This window comes from Gymnogyps californianus, chromosome 2, assembly GCF_018139145.2.
Source record: "Gymnogyps californianus isolate 813 chromosome 2, ASM1813914v2, whole genome shotgun sequence".
NCBI lineage: Eukaryota > Metazoa > Chordata > Aves > Accipitriformes > Cathartidae > Gymnogyps > Gymnogyps californianus.
In genome coordinates this window covers 63701044-63720515 of record NC_059472.1, presented here as the reverse complement: position 1 = coordinate 63720515, position 19472 = coordinate 63701044, and the positions used below count along the sequence as shown (strand labels likewise).

The following is a 19472-nucleotide window of genomic DNA, read 5'->3' as shown; positions in this document are numbered from 1 at the left end:
TGCCCCCATCCCACAGGCTGGGCACCTCAGCAGCCTTGGCGGTTCCACTGGCCCAATCTGCATGGCCTTGAAAAAGAACAAGGTACCCAGCATAGCCCAGACCCCTAAATATGCGGGCAGGAGGGGGGTATCTCAAACTCATGCTTAATATCTAGCTACTCTTTTTATGCCAAAGAAAAGCCCGAGTCCTTCCCCAGAGAGTGGGGGATTGTCTACATATGGGTAAAAACAGAATGAATGAGAATGATTTAGTATTAGAATCAAATGTTCAACTTCTTAAAATGTTAAATACTTCTCTCACACTGCTTTATTAACATACCCACTATTTTCACCAGCAAAACAAAGAAGAAAATTAGGATTATGCTGTGATTTCCTGGACAAGTTAAGAGGCTGTGCAACTTGGCATGTTAGTCATAAAAACTGACCCTTTTTGCAAGATAATTGTAAAAAAATGTTTTTATTGTCATGAATTATAGATCCAAGTCCTTCCTGTTGACTACATCATTGAATTCCATTGTAAGACCTTCTCACCCATAAATCTTGCTACACAGTAAATTTGAAAACTTACAAGTAATTCTCAAGTGTTCAAATGAAAACATGCACTCTGAATGCATGTGTAGTAATACATAATGAAGAAACTCAGAGCAAAGCTTTTCAGAATCAAAATTGTAGGCACCGATCCAATAGCAGAAGTTATTTTAGCTCTAGTTTTCTTTTTAAATCATCAACACCAGTGAAGAACCCATACCAATGGGATCCTTAGAAATCATATTTTAAACACTTTATGAAAGACACTGTTTCCTCTCCAGGGTTTAAGCATCACCTACCACGATCAACTTGATCCTGTGGCATTTAACTCCTAAATAAGAAAAAAAATAGGTTTTTTTATTGAAGTAAAAGAAGTAAAGTTCTGACCATTCTCAGAGACACTATTTCTGTTCATCAGTCCTCAGTGAAAGTCACAGACTTTGGACCTACAGATGTCTATGCTGAATCACTAAAACAGATCAACCTCTGAAGAAGGACCATGCCTGAACTGCCTGGCTTGAAGCAGGAGAGATTAAGTGCTAGACCCAGGAATAGGATATGGTGAATACTTCAGTCTGAAGGTCCTATATGGAAAGCTTCCATCCATACAATGGACTTTCTGTAGGGAAAGCAGACAACTGATATATATGTTCACTGGAGGAAACTTATCCACGCAAAGAAAGGAAGGACATAAAGTGCATCTCTGAGACAAAATGCACGTTTAGCTACTTGTTATCACTTACGTTGAAGCCAAAAGCCAGATTAAAAGATGCACAGTTTGTATTTTGCTTCTTTATTGCTATGTTTTTCTGTTTGTTTTGTATAATATTCATTTTTGTGCTGTTGTGTCTGTGTGACCATCTTGCTTACATCAATATTTTCTTTTGAATAAATATACTTCTGTTTATCTCTGAAACAGTTAACTGTATAGGCTACTCCCTCCTACATGTTTTACTACTGATAACTTGTGATAAGCATTAGATCAATAAAACTGGTGGGTTTCATATGCTATATGTATCCTTAATATTCAAAGGAATATTCAAAGTAAAAGCTTGTTCTATCCTGCAAGACTATTATCGACAACCACCCATGATGTAGGTTGAAGTATCTGATCACAAAACTAAATTTATTCATTTTGTATGACAGACCATTTTGTCCTTGGATTAGATCTTAGCACCACAAAAGCATTTAGCCACCTCATTTCATGTAATGATATTAAATAATATGCATAGCTTCACTTTAATGGTTTATGGTTTTAACTTCAGCTGAGATTCAAATGAAACTCAGCAGCAAAAAAACCAGGTTTATTTTAGTCTGAAAGAAAATGAGCCAATCAAAATACAAATTTAAGCCAAATTCTAAGTTCTACTAAGTACAAGATGCCTTTGTATTTAACGTTGCTTGCTTCACAAAAAAAGCGCAAAACTTTATTTGCTAGTGTCCAATAAAACCAAGAATCTTAGCTTCTGTTACCTCGTTATTTTGCTCTAGAAGCCATTTGTTTAGTAAAGTGATTCCTTTGGAGACAGCTGATGTAATTATCATGATCCAAAAGAGCAGGAACTATTATAGACATATGATATTATTTTAATAAAGAAAAATATTTAAAATTTGTAATAAGCATACCCAGAGTTTTCTTTCAGTACTCCAGAACATCCTAAATAGAAGGCTTACTTCTTTTGGCTTTCTTTAACTTTGAATAACCTTCTTCTTTCTGTTAACGAAAAACAAAAACCAACCAAACAAACAAAAAGGCAAAAAACAGTAAAGCAAACAAAGCAGTAATACTAAGCTAGCAGCTCAACTAAGAAGTTGTTTCTGACTGAAATGCTTCATTGAATGATATGAGAAGTAATTAATAAAAGTTTCTACTTTCCAACATAAATATAATTTAAAGTATGTTTATATGTACGGTGGGTAAATAATTAAAACCAGAGCTATTTTGAAAATATCCTTTTACATGCTGGCAGCCAAGACTTTAAAAACGAACTGATCATTTTTGGTGTCCAAACCTGAGATAATGACAAAGGCTTACTCTTGAGAGAAGTGTTTAGCAGTGTCCCCAGTCAGCACCATTGTATTCTAATCTGGAGAGAGGAGGAATCAGACTAATGAGCACTAGAGAGTCCATCCCTACCCCAGTTAATAGACAAGTCCCTCTCCTATTCTTGAGACTCCAGCTGTGCATCCACCTCACTTGGCTCCAGCAGTGGCACTGCTGCACTGGCAGTGTCGCAGGCAGACAGTGAGAACTTGCTGTCTCCTGCCGCTTCCCAAAAGTAGCTTGCAGGGCTCAGGCTGGTACTCGTGCTACTCACAGCCTGCCTGGAGAGAGAGGAATGGCATGGGGCACTTGTGACTCGTGACTAGCACAGGACAGTACCCCTTCCCCACCCCAGCAGTGCTGCCAGACCACTACAAGCTCTCTGCTTCTCCAGTCTGCCCAAGCTGTAGAGCTAGCTCCGTGTTCACAAGCCTTAGTGCGGCTGAGTCATTCCCAGTGGCAGGCAAAGGACTTCAGCACTTAATTCGTATTATGGTGGAAGTTTCCCTTCAGTACTCGGACCCCTGGGGTTGTTATTCTTATAACCACAGGTATTTTTAGTTGCTGTTTTTCTTTTCTTCTTTGTGAGACTGACTCCTGACTCTACTGCTGTAGCGTTGCGGTGCTGGGCCTGTAACTAGTGACTCAGTTGTGGCCCTGTGCAAGGGCCCTTCCCAGCTGCGGTTGGATGGGGCCAGCTCAGAGCAGCTGCGCTGGCGTTTCCCACACCAACTCCTCTCTTCCCTGCTGCAGCCTGAGCTCTAGGGTATGAGCGTGTTCCTGCAGCAGACCCCTGAGGCTGCTCTACTGGCCCTTTCTGAACTGCATGGATAGCACAGACTGTGCTCTTTTAATTACCATTAAAAGTTACAGAATTGTCTTGTATTTGGCTTTAAAAGCATAACAAAACAAAAAGATGACAGATAAAATTTAATGTTAACAAATGCAAATTAAGTGGAAGACTCTGAATTATGGATACATACTCTTAAGTTCTTAATCAACAGTTAATGAGTATGTTGACAAGGTAAGTTTATGTATCGCAACATCCAACTAGGCAAAGGCGCTTCAGATCAAGCATGGGTAATGAGACCTGAAATGGTCACACTTGAAATGAAATATAAAAGGCAAGGGAACCTGGGTGAAAAGGGAGTTAAGTGCATGCAACTTTCCCTCCTGGCTTATTCTGTAGAGTTATTGCACAGTATTTTCAGTTGGCTATTAGCAGAAATAATACCTACATATCTATGTGAGAAAATACAATTGTACTGAGCATGGGAGACTTGGACCTGTTCCTTCTAATGGGCCTAATTTCTGGGTAGTAAAAACAAAGAGAATGTGGTTGTAAGGAGAAAGAGATGGAAGATCCAACTGAGTTTTAAAGAACTGATATTTTGACACAGAAGTGTAGCCCAGTGGTAGGTAAAAGCAGTATTTAAAAATCATGAAAAAATATTTTGAAGAGGAATTTAAAAGTACACACTACTATCATTAGAGCAGCATCCAGAGGAAAAAGTAGTAAAAAAAAAAAAAAAAAAATCATATTAGGAACTTACCTAATTGCTGCTGTTGACCCCATCTAGTAATACAATAACAACTTAAATACATTAAATAATTAAGAGAATGTAACTTTTAAAAACTCAGAATGAATTACAAATAGCCTTTTGGAACTCGTTTCTACAAAATGTTGCTGAATTCAAGCACTTAAGATGAGACACAGAGCCATTGAGAATGCCCATGTTTATATTGGGCAGGATAGAACTGTTTTCTGTAGAGTCAGAAAATCTTCTTCAGAAACATATTTACATTAAGTAACATCATTAAACGTTTTCATGTTAGTAGTATCTTTTGCAGGAGACAAATATTTTAAATGCACGCTTGAAGTAACAGAACATAACCAATGGTTAAGGTTAGTTTTATCCTGGTTAAGGTTAATTTTATCCAGAGCAGGTTCAATAAGATTTCTTGGTTTCCCCGTTTTAACTGGAACATGCTAAAATGAAAAAAATTAAAATTTCCTTTTTATCTCTTAATTCAGGTCCTTGTAGACTGGATTAAGGAGTGTAAGTGTGTGGGTTTTTTACCTGTCTTCTTCTGGCACAACCTTTCTTTACAGACGCTTCCATGTTGCTCTCCTTGACTGAGGAAGTTGGTTTTGAGGTCAGCGTTGCACATGTCAGATATTCGTTCCCTGTAATCATCTTAAAGTATAGAAGTTTATACCTTCATTAGCAAAAAAACCCCAGTATTTTTCTACTTGTTAAAATGACCTACTTTTTCAAAAGGTGCCCTCATAACACAAAGTTGAAATAATAACCTACCAAATTACATTTTATAGGCGAAAAAAGTGATAAGCACAACACATTTTATCCATGTGCCCAATATGTGGGATATCATCCTCATAAAAATTGCACTGAAATCAGCTCAGCTATTTATTTTATTGAAATGCAGACAGAATCATAGAAAATTTAGGTTGTAAAGTACCTCTAGCAGTTATTTAATCATAACTTTTACTCAAAACAGAGCTAACTTCAAAGTTAGATCACATTGCTTTGGGCCCCATCCAGTCAAGTGCTGAGAATCTGAAAGGATAACAACTCTACAACCTCTCTGTGCAACTTGTTCCAGTACTTAACCACTCTCACTCTGAAGATTTTTTTTCCTTATGCCCAGTAGGAATTTTTCCTGTTGCAACTTGTGCTTTTAGTGAAATTGTAATTGAACTTGTATTTGCAAAACTTCCATGTTTGTCTAACAGCACAATGCCTTACATACACTGCAGTCAGCACTACACAATTGATGAGGTTTGAGATTCCTTCCAGGAGCTGTTCATTAATATGGTTTCATATGAAGACAGACTGAGCACCGAAAATTTCACCACGTTAACCTCACACAAATCTTGATAAACCGATAAACTGTCTTAAAGAAAGGAAAACTAATTATCCCACCTTAAAAGTCCCCCCAAAAAGAAGTGTGTACCTCAGACAACACAGTAAATCATCTTCCCTTTCAGATAAAAGCAGCAGTGGCTGAAAACATTAACTTATATGGTAGAAATTTTAGAAAACTATATTGAGAATGATGGTAGAACATGATGAAAGTCATGCTCTTTATTGCTTAACGTTGTTTTAGAACATACCGAATTTGTGCGAACCAGTGAGAATGAGCCCTGTTATTTACCGTACCTGTTCAAAGTTAGATTTGGAATGATGACTGGTTGTCTTAGCGATACAGTCCTTAGAATGCCATGCTGTTTTATTTTCTTCATTTTTAGCAATGCACACTGTATCTTTTAAGACAGATTCATGAATATTTAACCCTGCTCCTTCATTTGATCTCTTTGTTTGTTGCTGTGATAAAGTGGAACTTGTCATTTCATTGTCTAATTTACAAATCTGCAAATGTACTTTCTTTGACTGGTGTTGCTTCTCAAGAACTTGCATGGTATTTTGACTTGCAAACTTTTTTCCCCTTCTTGCACTGGAAATAGGAGAAGCATATGTATTCAGACTCAGATTGATGTTCGATTTCTGAAGCACTGACCCAACATTCTTAAGAAAGGAAGGAGAATTTGCCCTTTTGTGATTTACTTCACTTGAATTCCCACCTGAAGCTGAGTTATCAGAAAAATCAGAATTAGTCATTTGTCCACCAGACTCCGTTTTCCATCGAAATACAGGTATACCATGTTTTGCGTATGTTTTCGTGTTCATTACCTGGAGTACACTGCTATGAGTAGGATTTTTGACTGACATATTTTGAACGGGTTTGTAAACCTGAGTTATGCTGGACTTGCACACACTCAGCATAGAAGATGAAACACCCATAATTTTTATTGGTGAATGTCTTTCAGCATTTTCTCTTTTCTTCCCATCCATTGGATTTGTGCTCTTTCCATTCATTTGCATCAACTTTCCTTTGAAAATTGGTATAATTTTGCTGACTTTTGGGGGGGGGAGTTCAAAGGCTGAATTTCGAGGCATTCGTAAAGATTTCACAGCTGGTAGCTCTGGTACTCCTGGTATTTGTCTATTATTCATTGATTTCTCTGTTGCTTCAATGCTAACCTTTTCTGTACCCTTGCGGCTACTCGAAAAAGTGTGTGTTTCTGGCTCTTTGATCAAACGCTCCATCCAGTGGCTGTTTTCCATACTGCATGGTGAAGAAATTCTAGGCAAAGTCTGTTTCCTTGGAGGAGCCTGCGTTAGAGATACTACACAAACCATCTCACCAGCCAATTTCATATGCTTAGATTTTATTTCCTGCAATACAACAAGAGTTGCTAAATTGAATGAACTGGATTTAAAAATCTGATAGTGCCACCTAATGCATCACTATATGATATCAACCTAATATACATAACAATATATAACCATACATTTTCCCGTTTTGAATTAGAATGAACTATATTTTTAAACAATATTTTGTTGTCACTATAAATTAAGATTTGTTTTCTCCTCCCCCCAGTTCTTTGTTTGTAAACTATGCTGGAATATCATATTTCTCAGAAGGAAAGACTTAAATTACAGTCATGATCTTGGTTTAGTGCTTTCCAACTGGGTAATGCCTACCCCTTTTGAGGGGATCTGCAGAGAGTTTGACTGACAGAGCTCCTTGCCTCTTAAGACTTCTAAGGGCACTGTATTCTGAGCAAAAGACAGTTTGGATGTCTATAAAAACTGCAGATGACACAGAGGAGCCATTCTAGCTTTGATCACTGAAGAGACATAAACAGGAACTGCTTTCTGAAAGAGGATTACACTATTTTAGAATCTCTGCAATTTCTGTCACTATTCTTTGTTCAGAATTAATTACTTCATTTCTTCTTTCACACACTACTACCAAAGAAATTTGAATCTCAGCCTTTGTCACAACCTCAAATTAAAGGAGTTTTGATTGCTTGCCTCCTTTCCATCACCAGCCATGGAGTAAATCTTACAGCTTGAGTGTTTTTAAATGTAGACCACAGAACTTTATATTTTTCTTGGTTTGTTTTTTTAAAAAATAAATTGTAGTAATAATAATAGTTGTTATTGTTATTATTGTTGTTGTTATTATTGTTATTATTATTATGGAAGAGGTGTGAGAAAGTTCTGGATATCCAACTGTAAAATAAGGTCTATAGAACTGCAAATATTGATAGCAACTAATTAACACTAAGTCCAATTTTTTAATGTATTTGTGAGGTCAACAACAACATAACAATGGCAAATAGCAGTATAATATTTAATTACACATTTAATTAAAAGTTACATGATTGATAGTTGTTTCTTGTGAAAAACATAGTTTTACGCTCTTACTGTGTTCTGAATATGATAAAGACCACTTCATACCATGAACAAAGTACATGCCATTAATATGTTTATAAAAACACCTTACACGCACCGGAGCCCTGGAGAGTTCCTGAGTAGCATAAAGTGCTTTACTTGTCATCTTTACTGGAAATCCACATAGATGTGAAAGATTATGCTTCATGTCAGAAAGAAAAGAGTTCAACACGCTTTCTGAATCTGTTCTAGGGAAATACTGTACTGGCTGACTTCGAATGCAACTTAAAGGGTACCTGAATAAGTGTTCAGGGATACATAACAAGTTTCTTTACATTTCTACAATTATGAATCATCTTCGTTGAGAAGAAAGCATGAACAAGTCTAAAGCTTTTTCAAAAAGGTGAACAAAAGCACTTACTTTCTTAAGAGACTGAAGCTTATAAAGTTCGAGGACTTCAACATGATTATGCCATACTAACCTACCATAGTAAAGATTACTCAATATAAGTAATCCTTAGTCTAGTGTTTCCTAGCAGGAAAATTCTCTTTAAAACAAATCTTTGCTGGCCATATTTTTACAGGAATTTAACTCTTCCTTTTACATCACCATTTAGAGTAGCATTACCATATTTACAGAAGCTGTGAAGCAAACTGATCTATTTGACTTACTATCGTTCAATATTAGGACAAAGAGACTTGACTAAGTATTTTGTTCCAATTTGTCTAGTGAAACAGTTCTGCACTGACTTCTGTGAAATTATGGAAGAATAAAATATGGCACAATCAAAAATGAAAATTTAGATCTTTGCTAGAAGTGTGGTAGAGGAAATGTAACAAAAATATTCTGAAAGGATACGTAAAGAACCTTTCCCCTATTGGCTTGAAGTAAACACTGAAGTATATTTTTGTCTCTTCAAGATCCTCTGGAAGAATATATCCATACTTAAAAAAAAAACACAAGCGTGTATTACAAATACAAACGCAATAGGTACAAAAAAGGGAGGGAAAAACGAAAGCAGTGTATATTGTTTCTTACCAGATTCTTCCAGTGCATCTGAAATTCTTTATATGAATGGAAAGGAGATTCTGGAGGAATTATGTGGCTGATGTTTATGATCTGACCCATTTTCATGCTGTGCATAGGTAAAGAAGGGATGCTTAGAAAGGGTGTCATAAAACTCAGCTGAAAAGATACTGGACTTTTAGGGAAAAAAAGTAAGTATTATTTTTGGCATGGAAAGTCTTTATGGATTATTTTTGTTTTGAGGACTAATACCTTTAGCTCATAAGTTTATGACAGAACAACAGCAATATTTCCTGAAGTATGGAAAAGAACTTGGTACCTACAAGTCTAATTTCTCTTGTCTGTAATACTGACTACCAGTGAATGTAGAACAAAAGCAAATATATCATTACTTCTCATATTTTTATGATGAAAATCATAGGTGAAAATAGAGATAGTTTGTGGCAAAGGTGGAAATATGTTTTTTCTTTAAATTGACACTTTCTGCTAAAATTATATTTGAGAAAAATTAATGCTCTTGCATATCACAGAAGTAGCAGAGAGATTAATAAAATTGAAATAATATTTAAATGTGTAATTTATGATTCACTGAATAATTTTTCTCATTTTCCATAACACTGAGACCATAAAAGTAAAGAGGAAAAATTCCTGAATGTAAAACAGACTGTAACACAAAAGTGTTCTTACCACTAGTATCAAATTCACAATTTGTATGGCAAACTTTCCAGGAAATGTTTGTTTCTAGTGAAATGTAAACAGACTCCTACCTTGGCAAAACATAGCACCAGTTACTTGATATGGAATGTTGGTGAATAACTGTATTCTCATTGCTGTCAAACAGCTTTAAGGTGTTTGCTGAAATATCAAAATCTCCCAGCTTAAAACAGAAAAAAAAAAAGTTATTTGCAAATATTTCTACAGCAGTACAAAATTAAAATTTTCAAAAATAACTGTGTATCACAATACACTGAAGCTTATACATTATTATTCTTTTATCAGACTGAGTATTTCAGAAGATATTCCCATTATCAAATTGCACACTATCTTATGTTAGAGCCTACACTTCCAAAAGTTATGCAAGTACAAGGTTTAAAGGTTATTTAAATCAGTGAGATTTAAACTTTATTTGAAGTGTTTTAAGAAGTAAGAGTACAGAAGGAATTTCTCAAACAAAGAACTGTCTCACTTCCATGTACATTTTTTAAAGTTCAAACCAGAAACCCATGTTTGACAGTCTAGTAACTGTGTATGCCACCTTGCCTAATCAAGTGCAAAGATCCAAGCAACAGAATTAATGGGACATACAGTTTCACCCTGTGAGAAGTCAAAAAACACGACACATTTTCACAATGGGAAAATATTTGACTGTAGGGGCCAATCAAACACTGAGATTTGAGAAACATTTTCTCTTTCTATCGTCTACCAGGGCTTGCATTTATTCACTGACAAGAAAATCTGACCATTTGTATTTTAGAAAAGTATTAAAATGATCAAACTGATAATGAAGCCACATCATGATTGCTTCCATCATTGCTTTGTGTCATTTTGGAATTGGATTCCTACAGATAGCTTTAATGTTTATGCTGTCCAACTAGGTCACAGAAGAAATCCGATTCTTTTATTCTAAGAAAGAAGAGTTTGGATCAGAACTACTGATTTTGGAAGAAACCAGCAAGCCTGACAAATATGCCCCTGTATGTATGGACATATTCAACAAAGGTGACATGGCTGTCACAACAGATGGTAATTTTTCAACCTCAGCCATGATCTCTTAAACAATGTATTAATTGTGCTTACAAGCATCATAGTCCAGGCTGCTCCAGTATTTTGGAAGCTGCACAGAAAATGAAGCAGATTCCAGAATTATATACAGGGACTTTAAACATAGTGCTGACAACTTACCTGCATCTTCACTTTTAAGATGTTACTCAAAACTGTCTACGTATTGCAGTAAGACAGTGAATGCCTTCTAGAAAACACTGCTAGAAGGAAATCTAGAATCATAAAGACACTTCACTACTTCATTCTGTTAGCTTTATTTGAAAGGTCTCTAATTAGTGTAGAATCTCAATTTTACAATGCTTGCTAGAATGCATCAATATATATATAATATGGATGTTATGCACTTGTAACAGATGCAGATAGTCAATGAATATGATTACTGTCATAATGCAATCAGAAATAAGCACTTCTATCCCCATCATGCTAATTGCAAGTCACCTAACAGAAAAGAAGATAAAGATTAATAAGACAAATACAGTCATAGAAAATATAACAGTTTTTTACCTCAGGCGGTGGCAATCGAATTGAGCAAGCCTCCACACTGATGCAAAGCTGTCTCTCTGATACACTGAGGTCTATAACTAAAATAAAAACAAAGGACAAAGCCCTGTTTTGAACTACAGTTCATCTGTTAGACAGAAAGCTAAACCAAATGCTTATTTAAAGTAATCGTTAGTCAAAATGTTGCCTTTGAAAATCAAAAGGCTAGACTTTCTCAGCATGGAAATTAAAATTGAGTGCATTTGAACTGTGAAAAATTAAAATAATAACGAATTACCATCCATACAGTACACCTCCGTAGGAACTCACGGCTGTCCATGCAACTGGATGCTTGATACTCATATCCTTGATACACAAACACCCATTTTCAAAGCAAATGTAGTTCTTATAACCATTGGCTGTACTGAGTCATCTAGCCCAGTATTACGCATCCAGAAGTGGTCAATAGGAAAGACTATATGAGCAAGGCAAGCATTTATTGACACATCTCCAGAACATTCACCCAGCTCTGAGCAAGGTGTAGCACAGGGACTGAATGTATTATGTTCCCTGTTACAAATTTAGGCTTCAATATCTCCAAATATAATCTTTAATTTTTATACTGGAATAAAAATATTACTTTGTAATTTTTGCAATAGGTAAGCAGCATGCTTTGTGACTTAACTTTTGTGAACAGCAAACGTAGTACATACAGGACAGTCACTTAAGCCCATTTTCCTATCTATTATTATGGAACTTTCACATCACTTGCAAGACTCATATTTGAGGAAAGTGCATTTAATTGTAATAATCATAACTTTTAAATGGCAAATGTCAATCTATGGCTGTAGATTAATAGTAGAAAAGTTACCTTTTTTGTGGGTAATTTTTCAAAGGTGCAGTTGAGCTGACAACTATTACATACAGAGCATCACCTACCACCAAGTGTATTTTGACAGAGGTTATTTCAGAATGAAAAACAAAAAGACATTGTGTTGGTAATACCAAGATCATGGCAGTATGAAAGCACACAACTATACCTTGCTTTCACAAGTTTACCATTAACAGAATATTGTACTTACCAACAGCATTTTGCCTTCCTGAATGAGACAAAAAATTTTTTCCTTAATAAATAAAATAGATAGACGTTATTTTCTAAACCATATGCCTAATGTCTTTATGCAAAAAAAAGGAGAAATCACACAGTTTTGTTTGTGTGTGTCATGACTGCTGAAAGGTTTGTTCCTTTTAAGGAGAGAAAAACTTCTCTATCAATTAACTTTTCACTGATTCATTAACAACTTATATAAAAAAGAAAGATATATGAAAGTATATTAGTGGACAGCAATTTATATATCGTGTTTTCCTCCCACTAAGGAATTTATACATAGAACTATTTTTAATTGACTAACAGTTAATAAATCTGTATAGTATTACTACATATTTTACCATATATCATCAGTTTTGCCCAGCTTTAGCAACATATATGATTAGACAAGCTGCATGTACCAGGATCACATTGCTGTTAGTCAATGTCTTTTGTTTAAATCAGTTTTATATCAGCTACCATCTAGCCCTCTACTTCTAGCTGCTATTCCTGAACAAGCTGATTTCATTCAGAGTGCTATATATTTTGAAGATATTGAAAACAAGATACTGTTAACATTGCGGCTGGAAATAAGACAATAACATATACACTTTTCTCAATGTGTATTTGGAATGATCTATACAATTGCTCCACTTAATAAGAGCACACCACAGTATCTGAAACACATCTGTTTTTCCATACTTTGGTAGTTCACATTTATGCTACACAGGAGTTAGTAGAGAGATGTCAGGCAAAGGAACTACCATCTAAAAAGAAAGAGCTTGGTAGAAGGAGATGGTCTGACAGAAAAACACTTCTGTATTAGAAAAGCATGCAAACCATGTGCAGAAGTGCCACTGATGAAAGATGAATCTGAAAAAGAGGCCCAATTTTTAGAAGACATTTACTGTCCAACAATATTTGGTTTGGAAATTATTAATCTGGTATGTTGCGTTCAGCTGAAATTATTATTTGATCTATTACAAAGATGAGGAGGAAGATGAAAAAGTGAATGATATGTCCATTCAGATTGTTAACTTGAATCATTGAACTTGGATAAAGGAACAAAAAAAAATGCAATCAAAGAAAAAAATCATAGGATAAATGAATGAAATAATTTAATATAATGAATGAAATAATGATGGAAATGAAATTATGGAAAATAAATGCAACAATAAAGAACTGAAAACTAAATGCTTGATCCCTGACCCAGGTGAGTCAAATACCTTGCACCAAGAGATGACCAGCCTTGTTCCATCTAGGTGCAAGTCTGGCTGGAAGTGTGTAGGAGAGACAGGTTTGGAGAATGGCTGGACTAACTGTTTCTGGTGCTTCCAGCTAGTAACATCAGTGAGAAAAGAAAAATACATTATTAATTTTTTTTAAAGGCTTCAGTCAAAATTTAATCAAAAATACTGCTACTGCATCTTGGAGCCAAATCCTAGTATACGTTACACATCTTTACTTTTCATCTACTTAGCTACAAGAGGAAGTTAGCACAATAGTTGATGTAGGCATTTAGATTTCATGCATCATCAAAGTAAGGTGCACTACAATTCATTTAATGTAATGGCTGTCATTTAACAGCTGCCATTAGACTTGGGCAAAAGATTAATTGAACTACATGGAGTACTTTACCAGATATGCATTTCTTTCCAGACAATAGGCACAACATCCAAAACTTACATATATTAACTCTGCTGTCAAATTGAAGACCAGAGACATTTTCTTGCAATCGCAAAACAACAGATAAACGTAGCTTTGTTCTCCCAGCAGTACTACTTGCCTGCCTGCCTGCCTGTCCTGCATAGCTTTCTGTTGACAGTTATATTAGTAAAGAAAAAGAAACTAATTACAATGGGTTAAAAAGAGTTAACTAATACATCTCCAGGAGGATGTTTCTAATGAGATCCTGCAAGGATCTGCTTGCAGCTCATGGTTATTAATATACTTCATACTACTAATCTGCTGGTGTTGGAAAATCTAATGATGGCAGGTCAGTTACACATATCAACACAAAGCAGTTTTGTAAGGTAAGTGTATTTGAACAGTATATGTCTTACTAATCCAGATATGCATTTACACTTCTTGGAACAAAGGAAAAAACACCCAACTGGCTGTGCAAATGAATCATGAGAGCTACTGGCTTTGATTACAATCAGTCTTTTGACTCAGCAATTTTAGTGCATCCACACATACATTGCATACTAGAAGACAATAAAGCGTATACATAATGGTCTAAAAATATATCAGCTGTTAAGCTCATGGGTTCCATTTCTTCTCTATGTTCTTGTTTTGTTTCTCCGAGACTGTCCTATACAGGCTGGATAAACCCAAAATGTGAATGGGGAGACAGTTCAGCTGTCTGAACACCCCCACCTGTGGAACCTACGGGACACATGCAGAGGGGGTGACACCAGCAGGAGAGCTGCAGGTCTTGGGCCCAAAGGGCAGGTCTGTCGTTGCCTCGAGGTCAAACCCCGACGCCCCTGAGCAGGATCAGGATCCCACTGCAGCAGAGAAATCTAGTGAAATTACTCAGGAACTTCTTAAAACTTTTGACTCTGACAAAGTATACTTACTATACCCAGATTCATAAGAGACATTTTGTCAATGGGACAGACTTTTTTACCCTGAAACTTGGCTTCTGTAGTGCAAACTGCATGCCCTATGAAAAATACTCATCTCTGGCAACAGCACCTGCAGACAAGCATAACAATCTTAAGAACTGTGACATCTTTCAGCACTTACAGTAGCTCCTTGTTTCTTTACGTAGGCTTGACATATTCCTGATTTGTAAAATGATATCTAAAAATAAAAAAAAAAAATTCAAGTGTCTGAAATTAAGGGGCATTTTAGCAAATCATAAATTAAATTCTGGTCCATCAGTGACTTTGCCTAAGAAAAACACGCTAAGGAATAGCTAAAGCAAACACCATATCCTGTATTTTAAAGGAGAATGGTAACTAAAATTAGTGCAGGCATTTGTCATAGTGTAATCTCATTTCCAGCTAAAGATACATTAACAAGCAAGCGAAAGACTGCCCAAAACAAAATCGCAGAACTCTGCCCCTGCTGCTCTCATTGTGAATTGGGTAGTATCTTACCAATTGAGTCCATTCTGTTCCACAAAAGGTTCACCATCTGAAAAGGCCATTTCATCAAAAGCGTAGAAGACATAAGCTGTCATCTACATTACTAATGCACAAAAATAAAAGTTTGCTTTAAATGACATAATTTTACTTATCCTTGATCCTCAAACAAAACACTTCTTAGAGAAACATGCATGCATGTGTGACAGATACGCTTGACTCCTAGCTGTACTTTGGTTCAGGCTGATCAAGAAGCAACAGGTCTCATGTCCTTGGGGTGAACTTGCAAGCTGGAAAGCCCCTGGCTCATGTACAAAGGAGTGAAGGTGTCTTGAAAAATATTTCAAAAGGTGGTTTTGAAACCCAAAAGTACAAGATAAACAAAGTACAGAACAAGATATCAGAGCTAAACCGAAGGCATCTGTCTTGTCTATACTATCAACTAGCAGCCAACTACTTCACCCTATAAATATTAAAATCAGGATGGGCCCAATTTGAGCTCTCCCTGAATGGCAGCTGGCCTGCGTGCCATGTGACTCTCCCCTTGAGCAGGGACGCCACTCAAGGTTAGAGATTCCTTACCTGAGACTAAGAGATCCTTCCTTACCCAAGGCGGAGAGATCCCTTACCCGTGACAGATCCTCGGTGACTGATAGCATGCTGAATTAATACTATGAAGCATTACTAATCCATGTAGCTACTCAGATATTATAAACATTGTATGGATAATTCCATTAGACATGAACCGTTGACCAAGTCTAAGACTAAGATTGGATCCAGCCACACCTAGGCTCCAAAAAGGAGTTTGGAAAGCAAGGGGGTCCACTCTGAACCTCATGACTCAATGGGAGGGTCCTCTTTACTTTTCGTGCCTCCGGTCTCTGTATGAGTTATTCTAACTCAATTTTCCTTTGTATGTTTCTTCCATGCAGTAATTAATAAGGTGAACCTTGCCATCAAACTTATTGAACCTTGTCAAACCACTGTTAAAATTTTGTTAAATTCCACAAAACTTATTGAACTCTGTCAAATTATTATTTTACCTCCATAAAACATATTGCTGCTTCTCTCTTTTGAGTGAGTTGCATTCCGCTCATCTACAACAGTATGTAACTACATATACTTATTTACACAGTGATACTGACCGCCATTACAACTGAAATTTGATTTAGTGTTCCAATAACAGGTGCAGAAAGGATGTCTTGATGCAGGAATAATAACTGTCTATAAAAAAAAAGTTAGAAAAAAATTAAAAAATAATTTTCTGTACTTGATTGTCTCAAATTTATTTTCCTCACCTTCTGCAAACATAATACATTCCACTTTTAATCGGTTTCCAGTGGTTCAGTATAATATATTGGACTAGTCCAAGTTACTTGCTCTTAACCCACCCACAGTGATCTAAGACAAAGACTACAGGCCTTTGGCACATGAACAGAACTCCCCAAAGTGCTCCTTGGGCAGAATTTCTCATTTATCCCATTTCCTATTAAAGGGAATGTCATAATGCTTGGTGAACACTAAGGCCCATACATATGTATTCCAACTCTGCAAGTGAACACAGATTAATTTTAACTATTTATTAATTTGAAGTAGGTGGCCTTGTTAGTTTTAGCTGATGACATTTAAAATATAATAGAAATGTGGGTTTTTTTCCCCAATAGCCAGTAAGTCCCCCACCAAAAAATACTGTTTTGAACAATTTTATACTGTTTGCTGCTGATATGAATGTTGCTGATTTTATTACAGTTCATTCTAGTAATGCTAATAAAATCTTTGAATAACAATCACCAACAGCTTCTGAAAATAATAACCCTCAAAATTCTTTACCTGCAAATCTTTATCTGTGTACTCCTTGTCTCAGTTTCCGGTAGCTGAGAACTCAGTGTTACTGTAGTGGCACAGAGTTTTTGTAGCTCCGGCAGACTGACAAAGAACAGAGACTGGTGCCTGGTGTCACTCATGTTATATTGTCGATTGCCCCAAAGCGGCACTTGGGTCTTAAAAGAAAAATTTTAATTCATTTTTATAAGGCAGATATTTGTTTACAGAACTTTAGAAGTATATGGTATCAGGTAAATGAATAATCAGTTATCTTCTGATTAAGATTAGGTAGGCAACATAACATAATTTGGTCAACTAAAACAGACAGCTCAATATACTTTTGCTGTAAATAATGCATTATACTTGAAAAAATAATTATTTACAAGAGTCAAAATATTCGGAGTAAAGACAATGACAAAAGCATCCTTTCCACCTTCTTCTCAGTCTACGTTGGGGCTGGAATATATCTGGGATGCAAGAGCTGAGGAATCCCTCTGCAATGTTGGTCTCCTCCTGTCTGGCAAGAAAGTTTAATTCCCAGGAGCTCAACAGCAATCTCCTCACTAAGTCATACGAAGACCATGGCTGGCCTGTGGGAGAGAATGAAAACCACAGAAACACGGAGGCACACTGGAAATCTTTTCCTTTTTCCCCACACCAGGCTCCCTTCCTAGTGGTACAGAGAACTTGTGTGCTCCCTGCTTAAATCCATCTCTCTCCTCAAGTGACAGGTGAACACCATATTCTAACCTATGCAGAACGGAGTACAGTCTTACACCAGGCTGAAAGCTGTACTAATCCAGAACAGCATTCAGCTATATGATTAATAATGAACACAGATGATTTGTTCTCCCATTCTTGCTATCAAAGGAGAAATGTATGAAGAACAGCATTTTGTCTTGGTGGGACTTTTTAATGGGTACACTCCTACATATTTATCAAAAGATGAAGAAAACATAGTTGGTACTTGGAGTGGAATGTGATTAGACATATAGTGGTTCTACCAAAGCTGTCTCTCACATCCTAAGCTTTGCCTCATAACAGAAATTATTGACTGTATTTTGTGTTCAAGAGTATGAGGCAGTTTTGGGCTCAGGCCACAATCATTATCTTGAAGTGCACATGACCTGATATTTCACGCGAAGTTAGAATACAGAGTACATGTATGTTCACTGCCGTACCACTGAGCAGATGTGCTGCAACTCTGTCAGGAACTTCGTAAAAAGCACCAACCGAAAGAACCGGAATTTCAGACTGAGAATGTGATCCTTTGATGCAGTACTAACGAATTTCGTGTGAGTGGGAGTAATATGAAGTTATGGCTGTTACCTGCCCTGTTGGATGCCTGTTGTACGCTCCTGTGCATTGCAGCACAGGCCAGGCTCAGTGTAAAGGAACTAGAATATTTCTGACAAAAAAAGAACATCTAACATTCCAGTATTTAAAGCAAATACACCTTTTAACTACAGCACCTTTCTCAATCAAAGTGTTTCAAAGAAAAACAGGCAGGTAGAAAGTCTGCTTGTTATGAAAAGCTAGGAACAAACACTGCACACCAGAAAAAGCTGTTTTAATAGTTCTCCCCCCTTTTGGGAAATGGTCTTACCAGCGCAGTGAAGATGGCAATAAAATTTTTGTTTCCAAATTTTATGAAGTCACCAGGTATTCACCTGAAATGCAATTTTGCAAATCGTGATCAAAAAATGATCAACTGGAAACATTTTTTGAGGAACAACGTCAAAGATGATTTTCCTTTGCCTTGTTTACAGGGTAACACATTAAAAAGATTAACCTCAGTCATATCCTAGAAAAATCATAAGGTCTGTGTTTTATAACTGCAATTTAAAAGAAAATAACGTTTCCTTGTTTCTTACTCTTAAAGGAAAACACATTTCAAGTTTTTTCTAGCAATCATGAAAAGCAGATTTTTTTAAAATGCCAGCCAAGACATTCACTTCATCAGAGAATTCCAAAAGCTACAGCTTAAGGGAAAGGACCATTTTAAACAAATGAGAAAAAAATCTTGTCTGTTTGCAAACACAGAAAAGACAGGCTGGGTCCTCAGCTTTCGTAATGTTTAAAAGAATCCTAAATTGCCAACTGGGGATTTTTGTGGCAAAGATGTTGTAAAACATGTCCTGCAACGCTCCAGTGATCCGCTTGCTGTTTGAGGCCAACTCCCCTGTGGGAACCACTCGCTGTATTCAGCGTAAGTTAAACCTTCCCAGTGATCTTAAAAGCTAATGGGACAGAGTGCTTGCAAATGGCTTCTCCCTTCAGGGGAGAGGATAAAGAGAGAAGTACCAGTTAATATAGAACTACCAGTTAAGATAGAACTACCAGT

At 36.4% G+C, this 19472-nt stretch overlaps 1 protein-coding gene across 1 annotated transcript; it reads right to left on the bottom strand.

Moving 5' to 3' along the window:
* Positions 1 to 845: 845 nt before the first annotated feature.
* On the bottom strand, positions 846 to 17619 carry C2H18orf63 (chromosome 2 C18orf63 homolog). Its single transcript, XM_050892622.1, has 15 exons — positions 17562 to 17619; positions 17135 to 17304; positions 16450 to 16528; positions 14964 to 15020; positions 13439 to 13550; positions 12208 to 12249; positions 11150 to 11226; positions 9631 to 9740; positions 8876 to 8972; positions 8696 to 8781; positions 7955 to 8132; positions 5755 to 6831; positions 4654 to 4770; positions 2155 to 2242; positions 846 to 859 (listed from the first exon to the last, which is right to left on the bottom strand). Exons 2-14 carry the CDS (start codon positions 17266 to 17268, stop codon positions 2186 to 2188), a joined length of 2223 nt encoding a protein of 740 aa, XP_050748579.1. The 5' UTR covers positions 17269 to 17304; positions 17562 to 17619; the 3' UTR covers positions 846 to 859; positions 2155 to 2185.
* Between the last annotated feature and the right edge of the window lie 1853 nt (positions 17620 to 19472).

Bases quoted from the DNA above. Each gene is read 5' to 3' on its own strand.
- C2H18orf63 (XM_050892622.1), bottom strand. From the start codon at position 17,268: ATGAGTGACACCAGGCACCAGTCTCTGTTCTTTGTCAGTCTGCCGGAG. The intron at 8,133-8,695 runs GTATCCTTTCAG...ACACTTATTCAG, and splicing joins ATAGGGGAAAGGTTCTTTAC to GTACCCTTTAAGTTGCATTC. The intron at 2,243-4,653 runs GTAAAAAACCCA...TTTCGTTAACAG, and splicing joins GTTGTGCCAGAAGAAGACAG to AAAGAAGAAGGTTATTCAAA.